General features: G+C 39.6%; 1 protein-coding gene across 6 annotated transcripts in view; it reads left to right on the plus strand.

Moving 5' to 3' along the window:
* Window positions 1-22,055, plus strand: part of PDE1C (phosphodiesterase 1C) — a 69,386-nt gene that overhangs the window by 32,038 nt on the left and 15,293 nt on the right. For 3 of the 6 annotated variants that reach the window (XM_027902264.1, XM_027902262.1, XM_027902263.1), the window contains exons 9-14: window positions 524-625; window positions 1,893-2,013; window positions 8,556-8,637; window positions 13,564-13,684; window positions 14,841-15,016; window positions 18,924-19,220. In XM_027902264.1, the coding sequence (XP_027758065.1) occupies window positions 524-625; window positions 1,893-2,013; window positions 8,556-8,637; window positions 13,564-13,684; window positions 14,841-15,016; window positions 18,924-19,220 (899 nt within the window). Of the gene's footprint in view, window positions 1-523; window positions 626-1,892; window positions 2,014-8,555; window positions 8,638-13,563; window positions 13,685-14,840; window positions 15,017-18,917; window positions 19,221-22,055 lie in introns of all 6 variants that reach the window. The other 3 variants (XM_027902261.1, XM_027902258.1, XM_027902259.1) reach the window with 2 other exon arrangements.

Raw genomic sequence — 22,055 nt, forward strand, 5'->3', positions numbered from 1 at the left:
TTTTCCTCCTCAGATCATGGAAGAAGGACAGTGGGTAGATTATAAGGGTATAATGCTCCTTCCTTTCTCATCAGCTTGCAGTATTTCCTCTTTTCTTGGGTGCGGTTTTAAGTTACCTATTTTTTAAAGGCTTGGACAACATAGGTATCGATGAGTTTTAGTCAAGTTCACCTGATTCTGAGGCTTTAAAGTTCTTCCCTTCCATCTAAGAATGCTCTACAAAAGAAATCCATTTAAGAAGTTTGTGCTTAATTGAAAAGGCAGTACTAATACCAATATGCTCTTCAAAAAACATCTAGGATTTCTCTTACCAAGGATTAGCCACCTGGCTTAATTTGCATACCCACTTCTGTGTGTAGAAATCTATTTCCTATCCCTGAAAGAGGGATAATAGAAAGAGTTACATACAAAGGCATTGCTGTCAAAAATTTGCAGATAGACAACAAAAGAAACTGGAATGTGTCTGATGCTGGGTTTTGTGCTTCTCTTTCCTTGCTACTCTCATTGTGATGCCATTCAAAAGAGAATTCAGAGCTCTAGTGATTGAGATGGTGTTGGCCACTGATATGTCCTGTCACTTCCAGCAAATCAAAGCTATGAAGAATGCTTTGCAGCAGCCAGAAGGGTGAGTCGCTTTACAACACAGTGCGGTGTGGGGCTGCATTTTCAGCAGGAGCTTTGCCAGTGTGTTTAAGTTCAGAAGCACTTCTCCAGAGGCACTCACTGTCTCTCATGTCCCCATCAATTTTCTTTCTGCTGTTGAATTTGTAACAAATTCACTTAGGAAGGCATTGGCACACCCCCATATGTACATCTCAACTCTGTGCTGGTGGACCAAAGCTTGGAAATGTTCACCATTGTTGAGACAAGCCTCACTGGGAATTTTCCTGGTGGGTAACACCATGATTCAGTTGAGTCATCTCTGCAGATTGACTATGACACAAGGTTATAAGATCTGCAAAAAACAACTTACGCTTTTGCCCTTCTGCTGATGCTATCAGCTGCAACCCCTGCAAGGGGCCTGCTTCATAACCAGAGAATGCATGAAAAGAACTTGAGATCCACTGAGGGAACAACTGGAAAATAACAGATGGAGCAGTATGGGGAAGGTCTTTTCTTCTTCCCAGTATGTCACCGGGAGCTGTGATATTTTGTTCACAGCTCTTCCCCTCAAATTTCCTTCTATACAAATCTCTGAGTGATTTTTCACCCTTGATAAAGGTCTGTAAGCATCCTAGAATTATACCTGTGTAAGAATTTTATACCTGTAGCAGACCAGAGTGTGGCTAGCCACTTGGTCTTCTCAGAAGCTAAAACTCTTTCAGTTATTTCAGATAGCCAAAAAGTGGAATTAAAAAAAATGAGACCACCCATCCCAAGAAAGCTTTTGGGCTAGCCTCTTAGGTTATGGTTTTTTCTGTGAAAACAAATGCTGGGATTCGCTTCTGATCTCACACTAGTTTTCTATCAGTGAAACATTTATCAGTTACTGTGTAGACTCATCAGAGTCCCTCAGAGATTCTGATTGTTCGTTACAGTAGGATGGCAGGGACCAACTTCCCTTCTGAGTGCATAAAATGCAGCCCAGATCAAATCGGAAACACAGCAGCTCTGCAAGCCTGTTAGTCCAGACAATCTAGCCTGGAAAGTTGTTCAACAAGGTTGAGCAACATTTCTTTTTGCACTTTTTAATATCTCTTTTAAAATAGGAATGGTGTATGTTGGAGAAATAAGACACTTGTTCAGAGGTTTCTGATTTTATGAGCAGAGAAATTACTTTATTAATATGCTGGCCAAGGATTCTAATTACCTTACTTCCCTGAAGGTAAGATATTTGTCATTGTCCCCTGCAGGAGTAGACAATTAATTTGTTTGATCCTTTGGTTTTTTAGAATTGACAAGCCGAAAGCCTTATCCCTGTTGTTACATACGGCAGATATCAGTCATCCGGCCAAGGCTTGGGATCTCCACCATCGCTGGACAACGTCTCTGCTAGAGGAGTTCTTCAGACAGGTAAAACCAGGGCAGTTCCTTCATATTTCTGCAGCTGAGAGGGAGTATGTAGAATTGGGCAAAGAATTAGGAAGATATGAACACAGATATTTTCCTTTCCTCTGATGTAAGAACCTCCTAAATGATATGAAGCTTTCTCCTCTGGCATCAGTAACACTGGCCATTATGCCAGTTAAGTGGCATACACTTAACTTTTAGAAAGTTAAGTGTCTGATACACTGCCTATAGATGTAAATGTTTTCTATCTAGAAGAAATTCTAATTTGGAAAGCTGATATGTCTTTCAGATTAGGTAAACATGGAATATGTGTCACTCTACTTAGCTCTACAACCATAAAACCAGATTTGGGTAGCTGTACTTCAAAGAGCTGTACTTACATTGCTGGGGTGGATATGAAAAAGGTTTATTTTTCCCTTACTGTAGGTGAAGTCAACTGATCAGATTATAGCTAATAGTGGACCATCTGTTGACAGACCCACAAATCTAGACAAATCATTGAGCTCTGTGTGATGGTTAAAAGGTCCCCAAGTGATTAATAAAAAACATTTAAAGATTTGCCTTAAAAAAAAAAGAAGTAAAAGTAAAGAGAGCTCTTAAGGAGTGCTTAGGACGCTTTTCACTAATACAAATTACTCACCTAAGCAGAAAACTAAGTGCTTATTTTCCCTCCAGAGTTCGATAACTTCATGTTATATAGTAAATCTGAATGAAAAAGGGAAAAATCTATGACAATTTTTTAAAAGTTCTGTCAATGTTTTAAAATTACCTTTGTTTTTAAAGACACTGCAGGAATCCTTTTTTAAAAAGGACATTGCAAGAATTTGCTTTGAAATTAATCCCTTTATTTGTTTTTCAAACCATGAATGGCTTTACTGGGTGGAAGCAGGTAGATCATACCTGCAGCTGTCTCTATGATGCCACTCTGGAGGCTCATGCAAGTAGGATGGTTTTAACATGCATTTTAGGGAAAATAATGTGCATGTTTACACTTTTCTAGCTGAAAATTATGCTACATGTGTTAAAATACGCAACTACTGAGTCCCCTAAAGACTTGTGATGGAATTAAGATTACCTAGTTGTGAGACTACAAAAAAAGTCAAAATTTTGATCTGTTTTACACATTTAATGAAGACAAAATTAATATTTTATATTTTTACAAGAAAAATTTCATTTCAGCTAACAAATCTTGTTTTAGCTTTGAATGATGAATACCTCCACACTTAGATGAAGCTATGTATAAAACTTGTATTCTATTCAGATCCATTAAGCTTATAATGAAGCATGAACTTGTGCTCATTGATGTTATTTAGTGTTAGATCAATAAGTACATCCCTACCTCACAGCAGAACAATGCTTCTCACAAGTTATAGTGGTTAATTTTGCAGTAGCCAGGAGGGGGCATGGCTAGGACACAGAGGGTATTCTATACCACCTCATGTCATTTTCTGGGGATAGGGGGAAGGGCTGTAAGGGCTCTCTTTCAGGTCAGGATAGGTTGAGTTGGGCTCTGCAGTGAGCATTTACATGTGAATTGCTCGCCTGTCTCTTTTACACTTTTGTTATTAATATTATTGCTGCTACTGTTCATTTTCTTATCTCACTGCTGTTTTTATCTCAACCCATGATCTTGAGCTTCTGTGCCTCCAATTCTCCTCTCCAGCCTACTGCAGGAAGGGAGGGGAGGAGAGAGAGAGTGGCACACGATTTGGAGGTTTTTGGTGGGAACACTAAATTGGAGGATGCAATTCCTAAAGTACAACAGCCTAATTTGGCACACAATGTGAGGCTCGAAGGTTTGAGATGAAAACACATCTGACCACAGTGGGTTGGAAGAAATTCAATCAAAGCATTTGTTATATTAGGTATGGAGCCACTGGTCACAGTGTTGCTTGGTTTGTTCACTGCTTGTTGCTGTACTGTGTGATACCAGCTTACAGCATGATAATATCAAGGACAATGAGGGTCCTTGGTGATGTGTATTCACTGTTGCTCTCCTACCCTTACCCCAGGCACTACCTTTGGGAGTCTATTAATAATCATACCTCATCTGTGGGGGAAACAAAGGAGGATGATTTTTCCCAGCTTTTCACCCCCTTTTCCTCCTTCTGACCTGTTACAACAGCTTTTGAGAATTTTGAATTCCCTTTGGATGTTGAGAAAAGCATGTTATTCTTTCTAAGTCTACCAGGTTTCCTCAGTGCAGTCTACCACACCATGTTTAGACTCAAGAAACTAAGGAGGTTATTCAGAGATCTGCCCAGGGGTGGGTAATCATGACTGGCATGGAATGTGGGAGAAAATGAGCCAGCTTTTGAGGGACTATTCTGCTCCAGTGGTTTGGAAGTTCACTGCTGAACAACTGCAGGACCCTGCTTAAGTGGCAGAGTATTTGAAAGAAAACTGCTGTGGCAGCTCCAGAGAGCTGCAAACTTATGCAAGTGCTGGGCCCTGGCTACTTTTTGTCGAACACCGCTCATTACTAGACAGCACCCTCAGGGAGAAGAGGAGAAAAGCAGACCAAGATGAGAAAAGGCACTGTGGTCACTGAAACTGCAGCTGATCCAGAGAAACAACCCATGCCAGTAGCAGAAGAAGAAATACAAGACAAAATCAGTTGACATAGTGAGGGATGAAGAAGAAGCAGGACTCTCAGAACAGAAGGAAGAGGCAGGGCCAGAGATAATCACTGGATCTCTATCTCTGGGTGAACTGCAAGATATGCAGAAAGATTTGAGCCAGCAGTTGGATGAGACCCTAGTGATCTATCTGCTCCAATGCTGGGATGTTGCAGCCCAAAATATGAAACTAGCTGGTAGTTAAGCTGAGCAACTGGGATCCCTGTCCTGAGATGGGGACATTGGCAAGGGGATTGGGAAGAGGACAGAAAGTCTCAGCCTCTGGAGGCAACTCCTGTCAAGCATAAGGGGAAGGTATTCTCTCAAGGATGATCTCGTAGTGTCTCCAAGCAGGTGGAATGTCATGGAGCAAGGTATCCAGTACCTGAGAGATGTGCTCGAGGTGATTTGTAAGGATTCGAATGACAAGCAGTTCCCCGTAGATACAGGCGACATCCAGTGTACACAATCCCTGTGGCACAGAGTGTGCCATCTCTCTGTCTTGTTGGTATTTATGTCAATGAAAGTAGAACAAACGTGACTACTCAGCTCAGGCAACATGAAGATCATAAATTTTCCTCCTTACTGATCTGTGCTTTGGCTGTGGAAAGAGTGTCCAAGACTGTGGGCAGGTTCAAAAGACTTGAGCACACCGGAGAGGAAATGTCCCATACACCACCAGTATGGACCAGAGTCTCTGCTGTTGGACAAGCACCCCCTACTCGAGAGAGAGGGCACACACCACGAGGTAACCTGTAGCTTTTCCTGTTTGACCATGGAGAAGACATGAAGTGAGATAGAAAACCCACCTCTGCCCTATCAGGATGGGGACATGAGTTGAAAGAAAGGACAACCATTGCAGGAAATTCTTCAAGGATAAATGCCACTCCAGTTTCCAGTGGGCAAGTCCTCAGACAGAATATAAGGGCTGATGTTACTTCTAACTCCAGTTCATATCTACAAGAAGTGAGCAATGAGTACTGTGACCAGGACTAAATGCCTCCAGCCAAGTGGAGGAAAGGGACTGTGTGGATCTGATGGCCTGGAAGGGCTCTTTTCTGGGTTGGGATAGCGTGGTGGTGGTCTGGTCTGGCTCTGCCGTGAGCATTTGTAGGTGAATTGGTCATCAGTCTCTTGTACACTTTTATTGATATTGTTGCTGTTACTGTTCATTTTCTTATGTCACTGCTATTTCAAGTAGATAGTTCTTATCTCAGTCCATGATCTTTACCTGCTCTTTGCCTCCAATTCTCCTCTCCAGCCCACTGCATGGGGAGAGCACTAGCAGGGAATGAGCAAGTGGCACATGGTTTGGAGGTTTTTAGTGGGCATTCTAAATCAGAGAATACTGCGCCTAAACCATGAGATTGAGAACTACTACTAGTCATAGGGGACTATGGTTGCAAGGAACTGGTCTGGTTTTGTATTAGGTATGTCCTTATGCTCTTCCTTATGCTCTTCACCTGCAGACCCTTTTCTGTCCTTTCTGTTAAGTGTCTTGCAGAGATAAAGCCTGACTTAACATGTATCAGAACAGGTGCCCAACCCTTTTAGTTTCCAAGTATTTAGCAATGTGACATGTCACAGACCTTCCTTCACTAAGTAACCATGCTGTAGGTGTGAATGATATTAAGCCCTACTGCCTTTTTATATTCAGTGGCTATGAGCAAACACCTTGCCTTAATTAATTTGTTTTACTAATTCACTTTAGGTAGCCATGAGGGAGCTGCCCAAACAGCTTAGAAGTCAAGTGTCTCTCTGAGCAGTCACAAAGGCAGTTTGGTGTTCCTTCCCAAGAGAATTAGACACTGGGGTTTTTAAGAGGCCTAAGGAATAAAGAAAAATCATAGCATTGAGAGATGATTTTCTGAGAGATGCAGCAGACACAGTAAAGAAATGTTACTTGGAAATATTTCTGTGTTTAGTTTCTGTTTTACCCTGATATTTGTCCATCAGACTCCTAACATAAAGCAGAATTGTTCTGCAGTGGAAGAATACTATTGATTGTTGTTCTATACAAAATTCTAACAGGACTTGTGCCCACTTTATGTATGTTATATTAATAAGAATAAGAAGAATTCAGCTCTTCTTATGCCTACAGGAGTTTTTCTCTGGTTAGTTTCCTTAATATTTTATCTTCCATTTGACATTAGTCAGAACACTGGCAAAAAGTTCAGTACAGTTATAGTAAGCTGCTGATTTAAGGAACTGATTTTGCAGTATATTTAAAGAATATTAAAGTTTGAATGGTCTGTGGGGAGTATTGCAGCTATGTCATCCTACACATATCCTTCTCAGCATAATGCAGGGTTACAGAATGACTGAATTAAGTTACAGGACTTTTTGAAACGTGCCACTTGAAAGACTGGAGAAAATCTTGTGATGCTAGAAAAGAACTTTCAATTCTGAGGGCTGGAAGGCATCTTCAGACTTATGTAATTAAGCACTTATGTAAAATGTCATATTCATAGCATCATAAAATACCCAGTTGGAAGGGAGCTCAAGGATCATCTGGTCCAAATTTCCTTGGCAAAAGCACAGTCTAGATGAGATGGTCCAGCACCTTGGATCATCATTCAGATGAATCTTAGGAGTGTCCAGCATTGGGGAATCCACCACTTCCCTGGGGAGATCATTCCAATGGCTAATTGTTCTCATTGTGAAAATTTTCCTCCTGTGTCCAATCAGCATCCCTCCCCCCCCCCCGCCCCGAGTAACTTGCTCCCATTTTTCCATGTGCCTCATCTTTTTCTTGTGCATCCTTGTAAAAAGGGCATCTCCATCTTCTTCATCGGCACCCTTTAAATACTGGAACATGGTGATAAGGTCTCCCCTAAACCTTCTTTTCTCAAGGCTTAATAAACCCAGGTCTCTCAGCCTTGTCTTACATGGTAGGCTTCCCAGTCCTTTCATAATTTTGATGGCCTTTCTTTGAACCCTCTCTAGCCTGTGTACTTCTTCTTTGCGTGGTGGGAAACAAAACTGAACACAGTATTCCAGATGTGGCCTGCTAGGCACTGAGTAGAGTGGGATAATGACTTCTTTGTCTCTGCTGGTGATGCCTTTGTTGATGCAGCCCAGTATTCTGGTGGTTTTCTTTGCTGAAGCAACTTTAGTACACTCAATTTGAATTCTCCACCAGGCCCCTCAGGTCCTTTTCCGCAGTGCTGCTCCCAACCTGAGTTGACTCCAGCCTGTGCTGCGGTCCTGGATTATGTTTTTCCAGGTGCAAGACCTTACATTTGTCCTTGTTGAACTTCATAAGGTTCTTGTTCACTCTTCCAGCCTATTCAGCTCTACTTGCAGGGTGGCTCTATCTTCTGAAGAGTTCACTTTCCCACTTGGTTTGGCATCATCACCAAATTTCATCAGGGTGCACTTGATCCCATCATCCAGATTACTTATAAAGATATGAATCATCATTGGGTCCAGTATTGATTGCCAGGGTACCCTGCTTATGACATGTTGCCAGATTGAAAAGGAACTGTTTACCACCACCTGCTGACAGGCCCCAGCCTGTCAGTCAGTTCCCCATCCACCACATGGACCACTTGTCTGTACTGTAATGCATCAGTGTCTTTAGAAGAAGGTAGTGGGAAACCCTATCAAAAGCCTTGGAGAAGTCCAGGTAGAGAATGTCCACAGATTGACCCACAACAACCAAACAGGTTACTTTCTTGTAGAAAACTGTTGGTGTTGTCTTTGGAAAAAATCAATAATCTACATCTGGCCAGCCATGGCCTATGAATTCTGTATCTGAAAGACTCAAATTCTCCACAATTTGTGTTAAAAATCAACAAACAAACGTCCAAATAAAGTCAAAGCCTAATTAAAGTAAAATGAGAGGTTTTTATGGTTGTGAAGTAAGATATACAAGTGCAATGTGTCTTGTTCTTCTCTAATTTCTTCTCAATTTTTTTTCTCCAGGGTGACAAAGAAGCAGAACTAGGGCTGCCCTTCTCTCCCCTGTGTGATCGCAAATCTACTATGGTTGCTCAGTCTCAAATAGGTATGTCAGCAGCATCTTAAAAGCAAAACTTTCTCTTCCCTGTAGGGCTGAGATCGCAGTGATCTCTCATCATTTGGAAATATGTTAAAGAGAAGAAATATAGTACAATAACATTATTTTTCCTAGATCAACCATTCAAAGCTGGGAAACCTTTACATGTATGGCAGCGATTCCATTCATTAACCAAGTTACTTGTGATGGCTCTGCAGAGATAACTACAGTGCCTGATCATGACACTTACTCCATGGTTTTCTGAGCTGCGAGGAACGGGCACACATGGCAACATCATGTGATATGAGTGACATTGGAGTGTATGAATATGTAATGTCAGTCCCTTTGATGACCTGCGCAAAACAATCTGTGGTTTTCAATTTATTCCTCCAACCTTTTCCTGCCAATACTTTAAATAACCATTCTTTTTCACTGAAGGCATGCAAGTAGCAAATCTTTTTCTTTCCACCCATTCAGAAAAAGAGATCTTTTTACAGACACACCAACAGCACTTTCTCTACCTTTCCTTCAGTTACTGAATGAAAAAGTAGGGGAAGGATGAGGCAACAAGCCTGGCACTCGGTGAGAGAGTAAGAGGGGCTAAGTGAAGTAAAACTGTTGAGGGGGCTTGGAGCAAAGAAAGGACAAGGGAAAAGGTGGATTTGAGGGTGGATTTTTATTATCTAGGAAGCAAGTGAAGTAGGTAGAGAAACATATTCTAACCTCGACTGGAGAGTAGATAGCTTAATAGAAAAACAAAAGAAAATAACATGGATGCTAAAATTGAGGGAATTGAGAAAGACAGACAGAGAATGTATTAAAGGAAAGCAAACAAAATATTTGAACCTTGAAATTTCTCTCGAACAACAAGACAAAGATATCCCAGAACCTAGGAAAGTGCAGATTCATATCTTTGGCTAAGAGCCATTTCTGCTTAAAACTATTTCATTGTTCCTGATAGGCAAGCCATTCTCTGAAGGACATCATCCCAGATTTTTCTGGCTTTGGAAGTTTAGACAGTTCAGCTAGGAATCTGAACTTGAAGAGCCCTATACAAGCCTGGCCTGGTTACCAGACTTGTAGTATTTACTCCTCTGCAACGATAACCCACAATACAACTGTGGGTTGTTCTGCCAGCAGCTCAGTAGAGGAAATCAGAAACAAACTTGAAATGCTTCAGTCTCAGCTAAAACTCATGTTGAAGACTCCTGGGCACATTACATCTATTGCTGTGCTGCGGGAGAAGATAAACTCTCTATCTCTCTGGTTGCTGTGAAGGAAAGTGCATGTAGAGACTTCTCTTTCACATCCCTTTTATCAGCTTTCAGATATGTTCCTCACTCCTTACAGGAAAGAGGAGTTGTGCCTCTCCCAGGGTCTCTCTACACAGGGTTGTGTATGCTTGGATACCAGTTTTTCTGGTTCTCTTCTTTTATGCTCCTTTGCTCAGAAAGACAAGGAGAACCAAGAAATATACTCATGCCCCACCAAAATATTAATGTTGAATTAAACCATCAGCAATACAATTCCACCTTATAAAAGCAGCACTTGTCAGTAGGCAAAGGCAGCCTTATTTAGTTATATACTATTTGTCATTATATTTGATTTTTGCAGTTTAGTAATCCATTGACGTAAGTAGTCTACTCTTTATAGATCTTGCCTTCTAACATTATAAAATGCTCATTTCTCAGTCTGCTGCACATATTGACAATGTTTTTCTCTTTTTCCATTCATTTCTTTATCTGCTTAACAGCCGTAACAGATTTTTCCCTGTAATAGTACTTAAAATATTTATTTGCAAAAGTAAATTCTTACTGAATTCTAAATTGTGCTATTATATGGTTAGACTTGACAATCTTAAAGGTCCTTTCCAACCTTAGTGATTCTATGATTCTGTCATCTGCACCAAGCAGCCATCAGTTGTCACAAATTAAGAACCTCTGTCCTTTGTGAAATAAAATTGTGATTTTGGTTCTGTCAAGAACAGAGACTAGAAATCCTGCTCTGGTAGCTCGACTTGTTTGTAGTTACTGGTTTGTTGCTGCAAGGTCATTGTAGATGCAACAACAGTGGACACACGTTTTCATTATCAAAAATTTACACCAATGCAGACTGAAGATTTTGGCAATATGGCCTTTTTAAATGAAATAAAGGAATCTAACAGAAAAAAAATTCCTCAAAAGAAAGAATGTGTCCCTCATGTTGCTTCAGTTTATGAAAAAATTGTTCAGAGTGTAGACTGATAAAGAAAGAAACCTGAATATCAATTAATGAACTTTATTTTGAAAACCTATTAATGTTAATGATAATGACCAATTTACCATCCTTTTTCTTATTCAGCAGAAGGAGTATGGCAAATATTTTTGTACCATAGTGAAGATGGGAGAGATTTGTGTCCAGAAGTCAAACTGCTTGTCAAAGTGAGGGAGAGAAACAAACTGCGAAGAGAACCAGACCAAGACTTTCATATTTCCCAATAAGTTTCTCTGGCTTAAACTCTAGGAGGCTAGTTTCCCTGAAGATCAGCCTTTGTTGTCATTGTCCTCTTTTGTGGCTGATAAATGTAGCAGCGTGCCTTTATTTTTGTCCTTTGATTGGCAAAAAAGAAAGTTACACCTTCAGAAAACATTGGATAAAGGCTGAGTGCATGCTGCAGTTTGGTGTGTTGCTGTGGGGGTTTTTTTTGTTGGTTGTTGTTGTTTTATGTTGACCTTTAGGGAAACTGTCCTCTACCCAGTTGATGTTTGCAGGTGGAATGAACAAACACTAGTCATATGCCTGGAATTCACCCTCAGCATGCAGCATTAATTGGTAAAATCATCTTAGTCACTAGGGTACAGAAATTTTTATCAAGTTCATTCTATTGAAGAAGAATAATAAAATGGTCATTAGCATTAGTAGGTTTAAAGTTCAGGTTCATTATTTGATATTCAGGGTTTTAATTAGCAAATTAAATCAACCTATTTAAATTTTATTAGAATTCCCATTGTAACGTAACATAGTTTAAAAACTTATTCATGTTGTAGGGAATAGAGGAAAAAATTTCACTTACCAAAGAAAAGTTCTCCTAAGTATTTGAGTTGGTTTACCTGTAGTCCCTTGTGCCACCTCTGCTCATCTTTGCTGATGAGATGCAAGACTTCTTGCAGGGAAAACTTGTTTCTTAAACACAACTAGATTGTGTTTGTGTGCAGCTGATGAGTATCTCAGGACACAAATCCCAACACCTTGCTGCTGAAGTTAAAGATTTAGTCATGTGTCTGGTATCAGAGATTTGCATGTCTTAGGGTTGTTAGTGGTGGTGGAGCAAATGGCAGTGGTATTACTTGCTGAGCAGAATGACAAAGTACCATGGCTTGGGTTTCTTTGGTCACCAAGAGGTAAATAAGTTTTTGAAGGGGAATAGAGATGTATAGAGACAGCCATACAAATATATGTAAATCAAGTTCTTATTATCCTTAGGATTCCTGTGGCACACTTAACACTGTTCTCAGTCAGTAAAATTTCCAACGCTTAAAAAAATTGTATAAAGTTTGCCAGGATTATCTGAGTTGTCATCTAGCATACAATTTCCTGTTTAGGCTTTACGCTACATACATTTCTGATTAACTACTGGAGAGTCCTTTTTTTCCTGAATTTGAATAGATAAGACTGACTCAGTGTGTTATGGAGGCACAGGATTCAGATTTTTGGATATGACCAAATGTGTGTTTTCTCCAGATTTACGGAACATTACTGGAGAGTAACATTTTTAATTTGACCAGGCATGAAAATACACTTAAAAATCCATCCTTTTAGAAATTTAGCAAAAATCAGGGAAGGCAAATGGAACTAGAAGGATGCTCAACTGCTTTACACTTGGGATGTGGATCAAAGCATCTGTGAATTCAGGTGCCTGAACCATGTGGTCTCTTATGCTTTTGTTGTTCTGGTGTCACCTAGAATCACCAGTGCTGTAGAAACATGTAATGATCAAGTCAGAGAAATTACAATATTATTAGGGAATAATTAATACTTGATAATTAACAAATCTCTGAAAATTGGATTTGTAGGGATTTGTAACAGTAATAATGTTAAAAAAAAATCTGGCAACAGTAATTGTAACGTGGATTCCAATGTGCCTTATGAGAGATTACAGGCATCAATTGTTTTCTTGGCTATCTGCAACACTAAGCAATTTGCTAACTGAAGTGGTAAAGGAATTTAGGGAGATTTATAAGGTACTGTAAACTCCTCACTCTCACATTTAGTCCTTGCAAATTGGATTTTACTTCATCTCGTGAGCTTATGGCCACAGGGCTCTTCAGTCTGCTCTCCCAACATTCAGATTGGAGCCATATTCGTCTCTGTCAAGCTGTATGATGAGGTAGAAATTATTTGGCTCTTTATTTTTTCCTTTACTTATATCAAAAAATGTGGGGAAAGCGTCTAAATCAGTTTTATTATCAACAAGAAAAGGCTGGCCAAGCACTGAAGAGAGAGTAGTCAGAGTAACCTGAATGCTGATGTGCAGTGAGGGACATCTGTGTGTAACTCCAAACCAGCAAAACTTACTGGTATTATTACTGTTATATTTATTTTCTGCCTTTAAAGAATTCTTCTTTGAAACTGGGTTTTATCCAAATTGCTAGAAATTTGACTTCAATATCACATTACTCCTCATATAAAAGAAGTCTTCATGAATCTTTTGATGATGTGATTTGCCACAGTTTCTTTCCAGTATTTAAGTTGGTATCTATAATTGCATGCTGTATGCAGGCTCTCAGGCCAGGGATTAATATATAACTCAGTTTCCTCTTTTTAGTATTTGCCTATCTCTCTTTCAAGTATAATTTTTTTTACACTGTCATCTACAGTGGTTGTCTGTATTCACGGAAGCAGAGACTGCATAAATCCTCCTCTTGCCTGCCTCTCTCTCCTTGTGTTTCTGCTCAGGTTTCATTGATTTCATTGTGGAACCCACTTTTACTGTGCTGACCGACATGACAGAGAAGATTGTGACTCCACTCATCAATGAAGCTTCCCACTCTGACATGTCTGGATTCAGGCGATCCAGGTGAGTAACCCTGCACCCTCCTCTTCGCTCTGCGTGTGCTGCTGTTGCACTCAACTCCCCTCTTTTCCTTCCCTACACTATATGTTTTCCACGTGGCTTAAAGACCCGTATCTACATTGCCAACGCTACAGCTCACCTTGTGAGGTGGCTTTGTGCCCGGGGGAGGGCAAAGAGGGAGGGTGGCATTCACCTGAGTCACGGCTCCAAAGGTAGCGAGCACAAATGGTCGTAGCCATGCAATCAGGCGCATTTCAGGGCTCTCTCAGTCACTAATGTCAGAAAGAAGGTAGAGTCACTGGGAGGCCTTCATTTCTTCATATCTAGAAATATAGATGGGATTGAAACAAAAATGATGACTAGAAAGTATAAGCACACTCTTGTGACAGTATTGTTATGCAGATGTGTGAAGAACCACCAGAATTCACCTGGAGTTCAGGTATAGGAATTCTTGACCCATTCAACCTGTATTATGGAGATACTGATCTTTAGGTAGTGGGGATTCAAATGCCTCATGGCTAGCGCTCCCTAAAGTACGACTACCCTCAGGATTCCCTCTCCCAGGTGACTTCTTTACTCTTGGGTGAACAAAGAGCAAGCACTTGTATCTTTCTTTGTCGGTAACCTTGTTGCCTTTATTAAAATGTGCGCAATGAAGCATCCATTCTTGAAAGACAACTGTAGGATCTGTAACCGAAATGAGTGCCTGATTTCAGCCTCAGCTGAGGTCACCAAGCCCTAGGCAGAGGTGGATCTCCTATTCTGTGCCTACGGGCTCCCTTTAGTGAATTTTAGGAGACTCCTCCTTTGACATATTTTATTTCTAGAGTTGTCTGACTCTCCAATAATATTTAGGGAGTGGAGATGTACAACAAGAGTAGTGACATCCCTTTGACTGATTCTATTTCTTAATAACTGTGGATACCAAAAACTAGTCAGAGAAAAGCTGCCTTTTATTTCTAACACTGGCTTGGTTGTGGTCTTTGCTTTAACATTGATTGGCCTTGGGTGGGACAGGAGAGAAGGGAAGGATAAGGGACTCAAGCTTAGTTTTTCCTGGGTGACTCTGTTATCCAACTTACAGCTGTTATTTCTTCATAGTTGTATTCAAGTGTACAGGATACTGATTTCTTCTGTGTTTTGTGATATTGTGCCCCAGCCTAAATAACATTAGTCCCTCCGAAGTTAAAAGATCAAGTGTCAAGAGCACTGGGTCCGAAGGAAGTGCCTCTCTTAACTGCTCCATACTCACTGTGGACTTCAAATGTTTTAAAGCCACCTGGACTGAGGTGGTGCAGCAGAACAGGGAGAAATGGAAAGCACAAGCCACCAAAGGTAACAGCCAAACTTCTTAGTGAAAGAATTTAAATTCTTTTGACCTCTTCTTCTTCAAGCGCTTCTTCAATCAGATTATTCTCCAAGTAAGCACTGTTAGATTGAGAGAATCTGCTTTTTTGAATTCAACAACCATGACTGAATTCAGAAGAATAGGAATATTTTGACTCATCTGTGCCCTATACTTGCCTTGAGAGTACCTTAGATACTCTTCTTAAGAGTACCTTATGCTCTTCTTAAGGGTGTCTTATACACTTCTTAAGAATAACTTGTATTTCTTATGTAAGTGTACATAATTAAGAGGATGTGGACAAAAGGAGGGAAAAAAATTGTCAGAGAGTTCCCCTAAAGCCACAAATCAGACTCAGGGTGGTGCAAAAATAGCTGGAACAGTATCTGTAGATATAGGTTATCAATAGTTCATTGTTAAGGTTGAAAGAGGCATAAATAATATTTCAGGGGAGAAGGATAGAATATTCCAAATTCATAACTGGTTTCATATTTCTGGTGATAAGTTGGAAAATTAATTGGAAACTATGCTGCAAATACTTGTGATGTCATCAATCTGGGAAGAACTGTAATTATTTCAGAAGAATATGAGGGTTGTGTTGGTTAAATGTTGACCAGGGTTCAATACTCTAATGCAATTGAAAAAAAATTTCCAACATCCCCCCACCACTGAAAAAAAACCCAAACCCGACCCAACCCGAACACACACACTAAAAAAAAAACCCCAACAGACTTTGCTGAGACTCCTCTGGCATTCTTCCCATCTTTCCAGCAGTAACAAGGCCATCAAAGCTGTGCTGTGTCTAGTTTTGGCCACTGCTGTTCAGGAAACATATAGACCAGTTGAAGATGATGCTGAGTTCAGGAATGCAAATTATGATAACTTCTTTATAGCTGAGAAGGTGTATAGTTGAAAGCATTTTTTTGAAGACTACTTCAACTGCAAAATAAGGGAACTAATTTTTATTCAAATACCCTGGGCTGTTAAGAGGAGAAAAAAATATCAGGTTATTATAAACATTATTATGATGTCTAATGCGTTAGACATTAGCAACTCTCTTACTGGAGTTCTTTCCTAAATAATGACAGCCAGCTTTTGAGAACAATGTAGTTATAACTGCCCCTTACCTCCAGGGGCTGGATAATTGCCCAGAGTCTCCTTGAGCCCTCAGGTGATTTTGCAACCAAAAAAGGAGGAATGTTTTTTTTGTTGTTGTTTATGAAACTGGAATGCAATTTATTCTGTGATTTAAATGGTTATTACTCAAACCCTATTTTAATGAAGTTGGTTTATTTCATGTAAATGGAAACAGTTTGATTTTAATGTTTCTATGTGTGTTTAGCAGTACAAATATACATTTTTTTTTAATCCTGGAAGAGTTATACAAACAGATGGCTCAGCATACCTTTCTGTGTTCTTGGACTCCAGAGTACTTTCATCAGTGTTTTTGCTCAGCTGCTGTCTTGCTCCTGACTTGTAGCAATTTTCTGCACACTAGTCCATCTGCCTTGGCTGTGTTAGTCTTATGCAGTAAGGCCTGCCACACAGCAGGGACTGAAACTGCTAACCCCTTCCAAACCATTGTCAAGATGCCAATAAAAACAGTTACTATCAAGAGAATACAACATTAACTGTTAGTTGACAGCAAATAGCAATTGGGGATCAGAAGGGAAGGAATCTACTAGTGTTACTTTTGTAGCTAATACTGTTATTAAATTATTTGTACAATACTTTATTCCTGTTGGTAATGGCATTGTTCCTAGAAGACTTAGTGAGCAGTTTTTATCCTAAGTGTGATATTTATAGAAAATTTCTCATACTGTGTCATCAAAATAAGTGGGTTTATTACTGATCTTTTTTTGCTTAAAAGATCAACATTAAATAGCTACAAAATAGAGAACTGAATACATAAACACCCTGATGTGCAAAGCACCATTTAGATAAAATATTTTCTAACACTGATTTTGACAGGAGGCACTCATCCCGTGGTATTGTAGCATGCCCAAGTCTCCTGAGATAAATTTATCTCTTGTGGCTCAGGTGGAAAATGCAGGGTTTTTTTTCAGATCCTCAAATGAGAGGAATCCTTCTGTATGCAATGGGACCCTGAGATTAGCTCAGTTGGTTAGAGCATGGTGCTGATAACACCAAGGTCATGAGTTTTATCTCTGTACAGCCCATTCACTGAAGAGCTGGACTTGATGATCCCTGTGGGTCTCTTCCAACCCAGAATATTCTGTGAAATCTGTGAGACTCCAGAAAAAATATCAACATGTATAGCTTAGCTATCTATGGAAGCTAGCATAGATTTCAGGAATGATTAATGGAGTGAGAGGGACTATTTGAATTATGGTTTTGTGTGAACCATAATTTATTAATTTTAAAATTAGTTTATGTAACTACTGACAAGGAAATGCAGATTGGCATTTCTTATAAGGACAGTTTTCCACTTTTGTACCCCATTGGTACATTTTTCTTTAAACTGGTTCTGATTCACTCATAAGCAGTATTTGACAATGTAATTTTTGCATACTGGCCAAGATCCTGCTCCTGTGAGGAACAAAACATCTTCCTTGTACATGTCACAAATACTTCCCTAGGACTGTGGTAGACTTTACTCAGCATTTCATAGGATCTGCTTCTCTGTTAGTCAGCTTATATAGTTTCTCAGAAAACAAGAGATAGATACATCTGTGGATTCTTATCGCAATTAAAATCACTGCTTAACGGGGTCATAAGGAGTAGGCCTGAATATTGTCAACCAATAATAGGTTGGTTAAATCTCTGTGCTAGACTCAGCGTAGATACAGGTATGATCCGAAGCTGCATAAGCTCACAGGTTCCAGATTGAGTGTGTGCTGAGCTACTCAGCTGCTTTTGCAAATTAAGTCTCTATTGGTCATGCAAAAGGGGAAGAAAATAATGGAGCCTCTGCCCAGAGTTTGTGCACACCCAGTCAGGTTTATTAGTTTGAGGGCTGTCTCGAGGGACTGTGGTTGTGCTCTGCTTTTCAGTGGGATGCAGGAAGCCACACAAAGCCCTTGCTGCTGAGTCTGTTGGGGAGTGCTGCATTTGACCTGGGCTAGAAACAGGTTGTAGTGGTCTCTATAACCTGGAGCAAAAGTCATATGCAACCTCTCTTACAAGTAAATGTTATGTAAGTACCTAATGTTTGGATGAAAACAAGGATAGTATCTCGAATGGAGGAAAATGGCTTCTTTGTGATATTTTTTTTTAATTGACTGACATTACTTTGAGATGCTGCTGTTGTTCAACACTCACTTTTTAATTTATACCTTTGTATACTTGTAACTGACTGTAAAACTTTAGGGGATGGCACAACAAGTATTAGTAGCAATATATTAGTCTGCCAGGAAAGGATGGAGCCATAAAGAAAGGATAACTCTAAGTGGAAGGAAAGAGATAAAGAAGATGGCATTGGAAGCCACCTGGAACAAGAGGGAGAAAAAGTAGATATCAAGGAACTAAGACTTTATCTGCTTAGAGTTACCTGGTAGAATGTAAGACTAAATGCTCTTTGACTCCTGTGTGTCAAAAATGAAAATAGCCTCAACACCCCTAGAGCCTTCAGTAGCTAATATCTCTTTTTGCCTTTTAAGGATTTTGTGGAACCACCTTTTCAAAGGTGAACTTTATATGGTAAAAAAAGGACATGCACATAACACTCACTTAGGCCAGCCTGGGATATTATTTTCAGAATACTTTGTTAAATTTCCTCCTGTGCTCTTTTTCTGTTGTCTAGTCATTCCCTATATTTTTTTAAGTAAAAGCTGTTTGCTTGTGAAATACTGAAGTAGATTTAGATGTGAGTTGTCAAATTTAATGATAGTTGTGATTTCTTTCCTTGTTTTGCTTCTCTCTTTGATGAGGATGCAGAAGAAAAAGCTAAGAAAGAAGCAGAGGAAAATGCCTATCAGGAAACAGATGAAAAGGAAAGAGATGAAAAGGATAAGAAGCCAGCTGAAGATGCCACAGCAACAAATACAGAGAACAGCAAAGAATCAGATCCTGGGGAAAGCAAAAACACAGATTCCAGTAAAAATTCTGTAAATGAGACTCAGCAAAGGGGCATGAACAAACACAAAGCCTCTCAAGGGAAAAACACACCTAGGACAGATAAGGGAATGGACTCTCATCTCACAGTGGGAGAAGAGAAACCTCATGTCCAAAATGGTGAGTTCTCTCCTTTCACTGAAACATAAATCCAGCCCTAAAACCAGTATCTCGCCTTACTGATGGGGGAACGTGATGTTCTGGACCCAGAGTCTCTTCCTGTATGTAGGCATAGTCACTTGCATATGTAAATCAGAAACTCTATGTTAACTTCTGAGTAGGTTTTTTCTATAGAAGATGGCATTCGTCATACCTGCCTGGGCACTTTAAGAGGAAAGGAAAAAATATTTATCTCATGGGAATGAAGCATCCTGTTATGATACACAGTCTTGAAAGCTGAAACAAATGTTCTTGTTTCAATGAATGTTGTTGCTTGGGTGGAGAAGAGAACAGAGGAAAATTCAAAATTGTCTTATAAACTCATTTTGAAGCCAGTTAAAGGCATCTTTGATTTGAGTCTCAGATATAAATATGTTTTCAACAGAGGATTTTTCTCCTCTATTTTTTTTTTAGGATTCATTTTATCTATCCTTTTGCTCAGTTTTATTTAATAAGGATAGTCACAAGCCTTCAGTTTTGGGGGGGGGGGGTGTTGACAGAAATTTTATTCCCATGTTTTTAACTTGCTGTAGAACTGAGTTTAAAATAAGAATCTTATTCTGCAACCAAAAAAGATGGAAAAAAAAATGTTTGAAAAGTCCATTAAACGTAAAAAAACTTATTATACCCAGGAGAACACATCAGTTATATCTAGGTTGTTTCACTGTCATTCCCTGGAGAGGTTCTGCTCCCTGAAGCTGATATCAAAAAATGGCAGTACAGCCACATATGACTTTTCACAAACTTGGCTAGTATCAGGCAGTGCAAAATTAGCAAAAAAGTCACTTAGAAGATTTGTCTTAGAAAAAGACTGAGTAAGCATATAGGCTTTGTAAGTCCCAGGTTTAAGCAGTGAGTTTAGATGGCAGGAGATGCTGAAATTCTGTTTAAAGCATTCCTGATATTATTTTCATGGTTGCTGGCCCTTCCCAGTAATTCCTTCATCATTATGGTTTTTCTAGATTGGAAGGACTGTGGGAATCAGAGCTGTCATTCTCTTCTATGATTTTCTTTAGTGTTACATGGGTGAATAGGAATGGGCCCCCCAGGAAATCAAAAATGTTAGGGACATATGAAATCCCAGTTGGACTGCATTGGATATTCATTTTGAAATCCTTTGTTTTACGTGCTTCTAACAATGTGGGGATTAAGTGTGCTCTAGTGATTTTGATAGTACCTTTTTCTGCAATGTTTCTCTGCTGCAGGTATCAAAAGTGCTTTGAAAGGGATTATAGTGATTTCTGACAACTACTGTCTTCCTCAGGAAAAGAAATTCTGCTCTTTAATTTATGGGATTATGTACCTTTAGGAGGTACAATCACTGCAGAGTCTTTGGGGACTTATGAAATCTTAACATTCCTATCTCTGGATTCATCACAGCTTCCCTTATGTTAATATCTCACCATAATGTATTTACCTCATTATTTCTCTGCTTCTTTACTCCCTTTCAGAAAGATCATTATGATCATCATTCTGCTCTGCTGCTGGCACTATGGCAGGGTAGATATTACAATACTCAAAAGTCTCCTATTCATAATATTCAGTGAAAGTTCAGAAATTGTGTGTCAGGTGAGTTTAAGGTCTCTCTGTCACGCTGCCTGTGTGCTCTCAGGGACTGAGAGACTGAACTGTGAAATAATGTGTGTGTAGACGTGCAGCATCTTTTCCTGCACACACTTAAGGTCAAGCAACTTCTTTATGCAATGGTCAAAACCCATTATTATCTCATAATTACCATCATCTGTATGGTGGTGGAGGAAATGCAAGAAGACTTTTGTGCTTTGCTAGGTACATTTTTGTCAAACAGACACCTCAACCCTGTTTGGATCTGCTCATATCTCTCTGTTCAAGTACCCCAAGTTAGTGTCAGTGTGATCAGCTGAGGAGAGTGCTGTTTGTCCTGTATCTTGCTTTCATTTTTCTCTCATACACACAGTGAGTTTAAAAGATGAACAGAACTTGTCTTTTTTCTGTCTTGTTAAATATTTTAAGATTTGAAAACCATTCTTCTTTTCTACTATGATGGATCTTAATTGGAGAGAGAGATTGATCCACTACCATCCAAGAATAACAAACATGTCAGTGGTTAAGGCACATTGTGGAAGAGGGAGAACATGCTTCTTTTCAATTTTTCTTTTTTTTGGAGCTATTCCAAAAATAAAGATCCACTGCCCAGGAGTATTTTGAAGGCAAGTCAGATCCTCTTTAATATGTAATACCTTTAATCTTGATCCAAAGACTGGGAAGTACCAAAATAGGAATAGAAATAGAATAAGCATCACTTTAATACAGCGCTGTAGCATGCCTTATGTTTACAAATTTCTGAAGTGAGACTTTTACAGCTTTTTGTGTTAAGGTGTGTGTTACAAATTCACAGCCATTACTCCATGAGGAAGGAACAAACTGCCTGCTCCCATCTCGGCAGGCTGGTGTTGTTTCACTGGATATCTGAAGGAAGGACACCTTCTTTGCTGATGTTTGGACACTGCAGCTGAAATAGCTTTGTTCTGCTACAGCTCTCCCTTTGAAGTTATTTTTTATTTGATCTTGCAGTCCATTCAGCATTCTTAGTCAATGAAGGGGTGGTCTGGGAAGGTCTGTTGTGCTCTGCTGTATGGCTAATAGAGGACAGAAAATGAGAATGACTGGTTAACTTTCCTGGCTTCATAAAATACACCCCAGCTCAAGCTGCCATTTTAATTCTGCATCAACCATTGCTGTGCCAAAAGCCTTGATTTTCTGGTTTGCTAAAGAGACTCTAAAGCCAGTTATCAATGCTATGATGATTGTTCCCTG

The sequence above is a fragment of the Empidonax traillii genome, unplaced genomic scaffold, assembly GCF_003031625.1.
Source record: "Empidonax traillii isolate 1590-97213 ecotype Southwest subspecies unplaced genomic scaffold, ASM303162v1 scaffold857:size263469, whole genome shotgun sequence".
Classification (NCBI taxonomy): domain Eukaryota; kingdom Metazoa; phylum Chordata; class Aves; order Passeriformes; family Tyrannidae; genus Empidonax; species Empidonax traillii.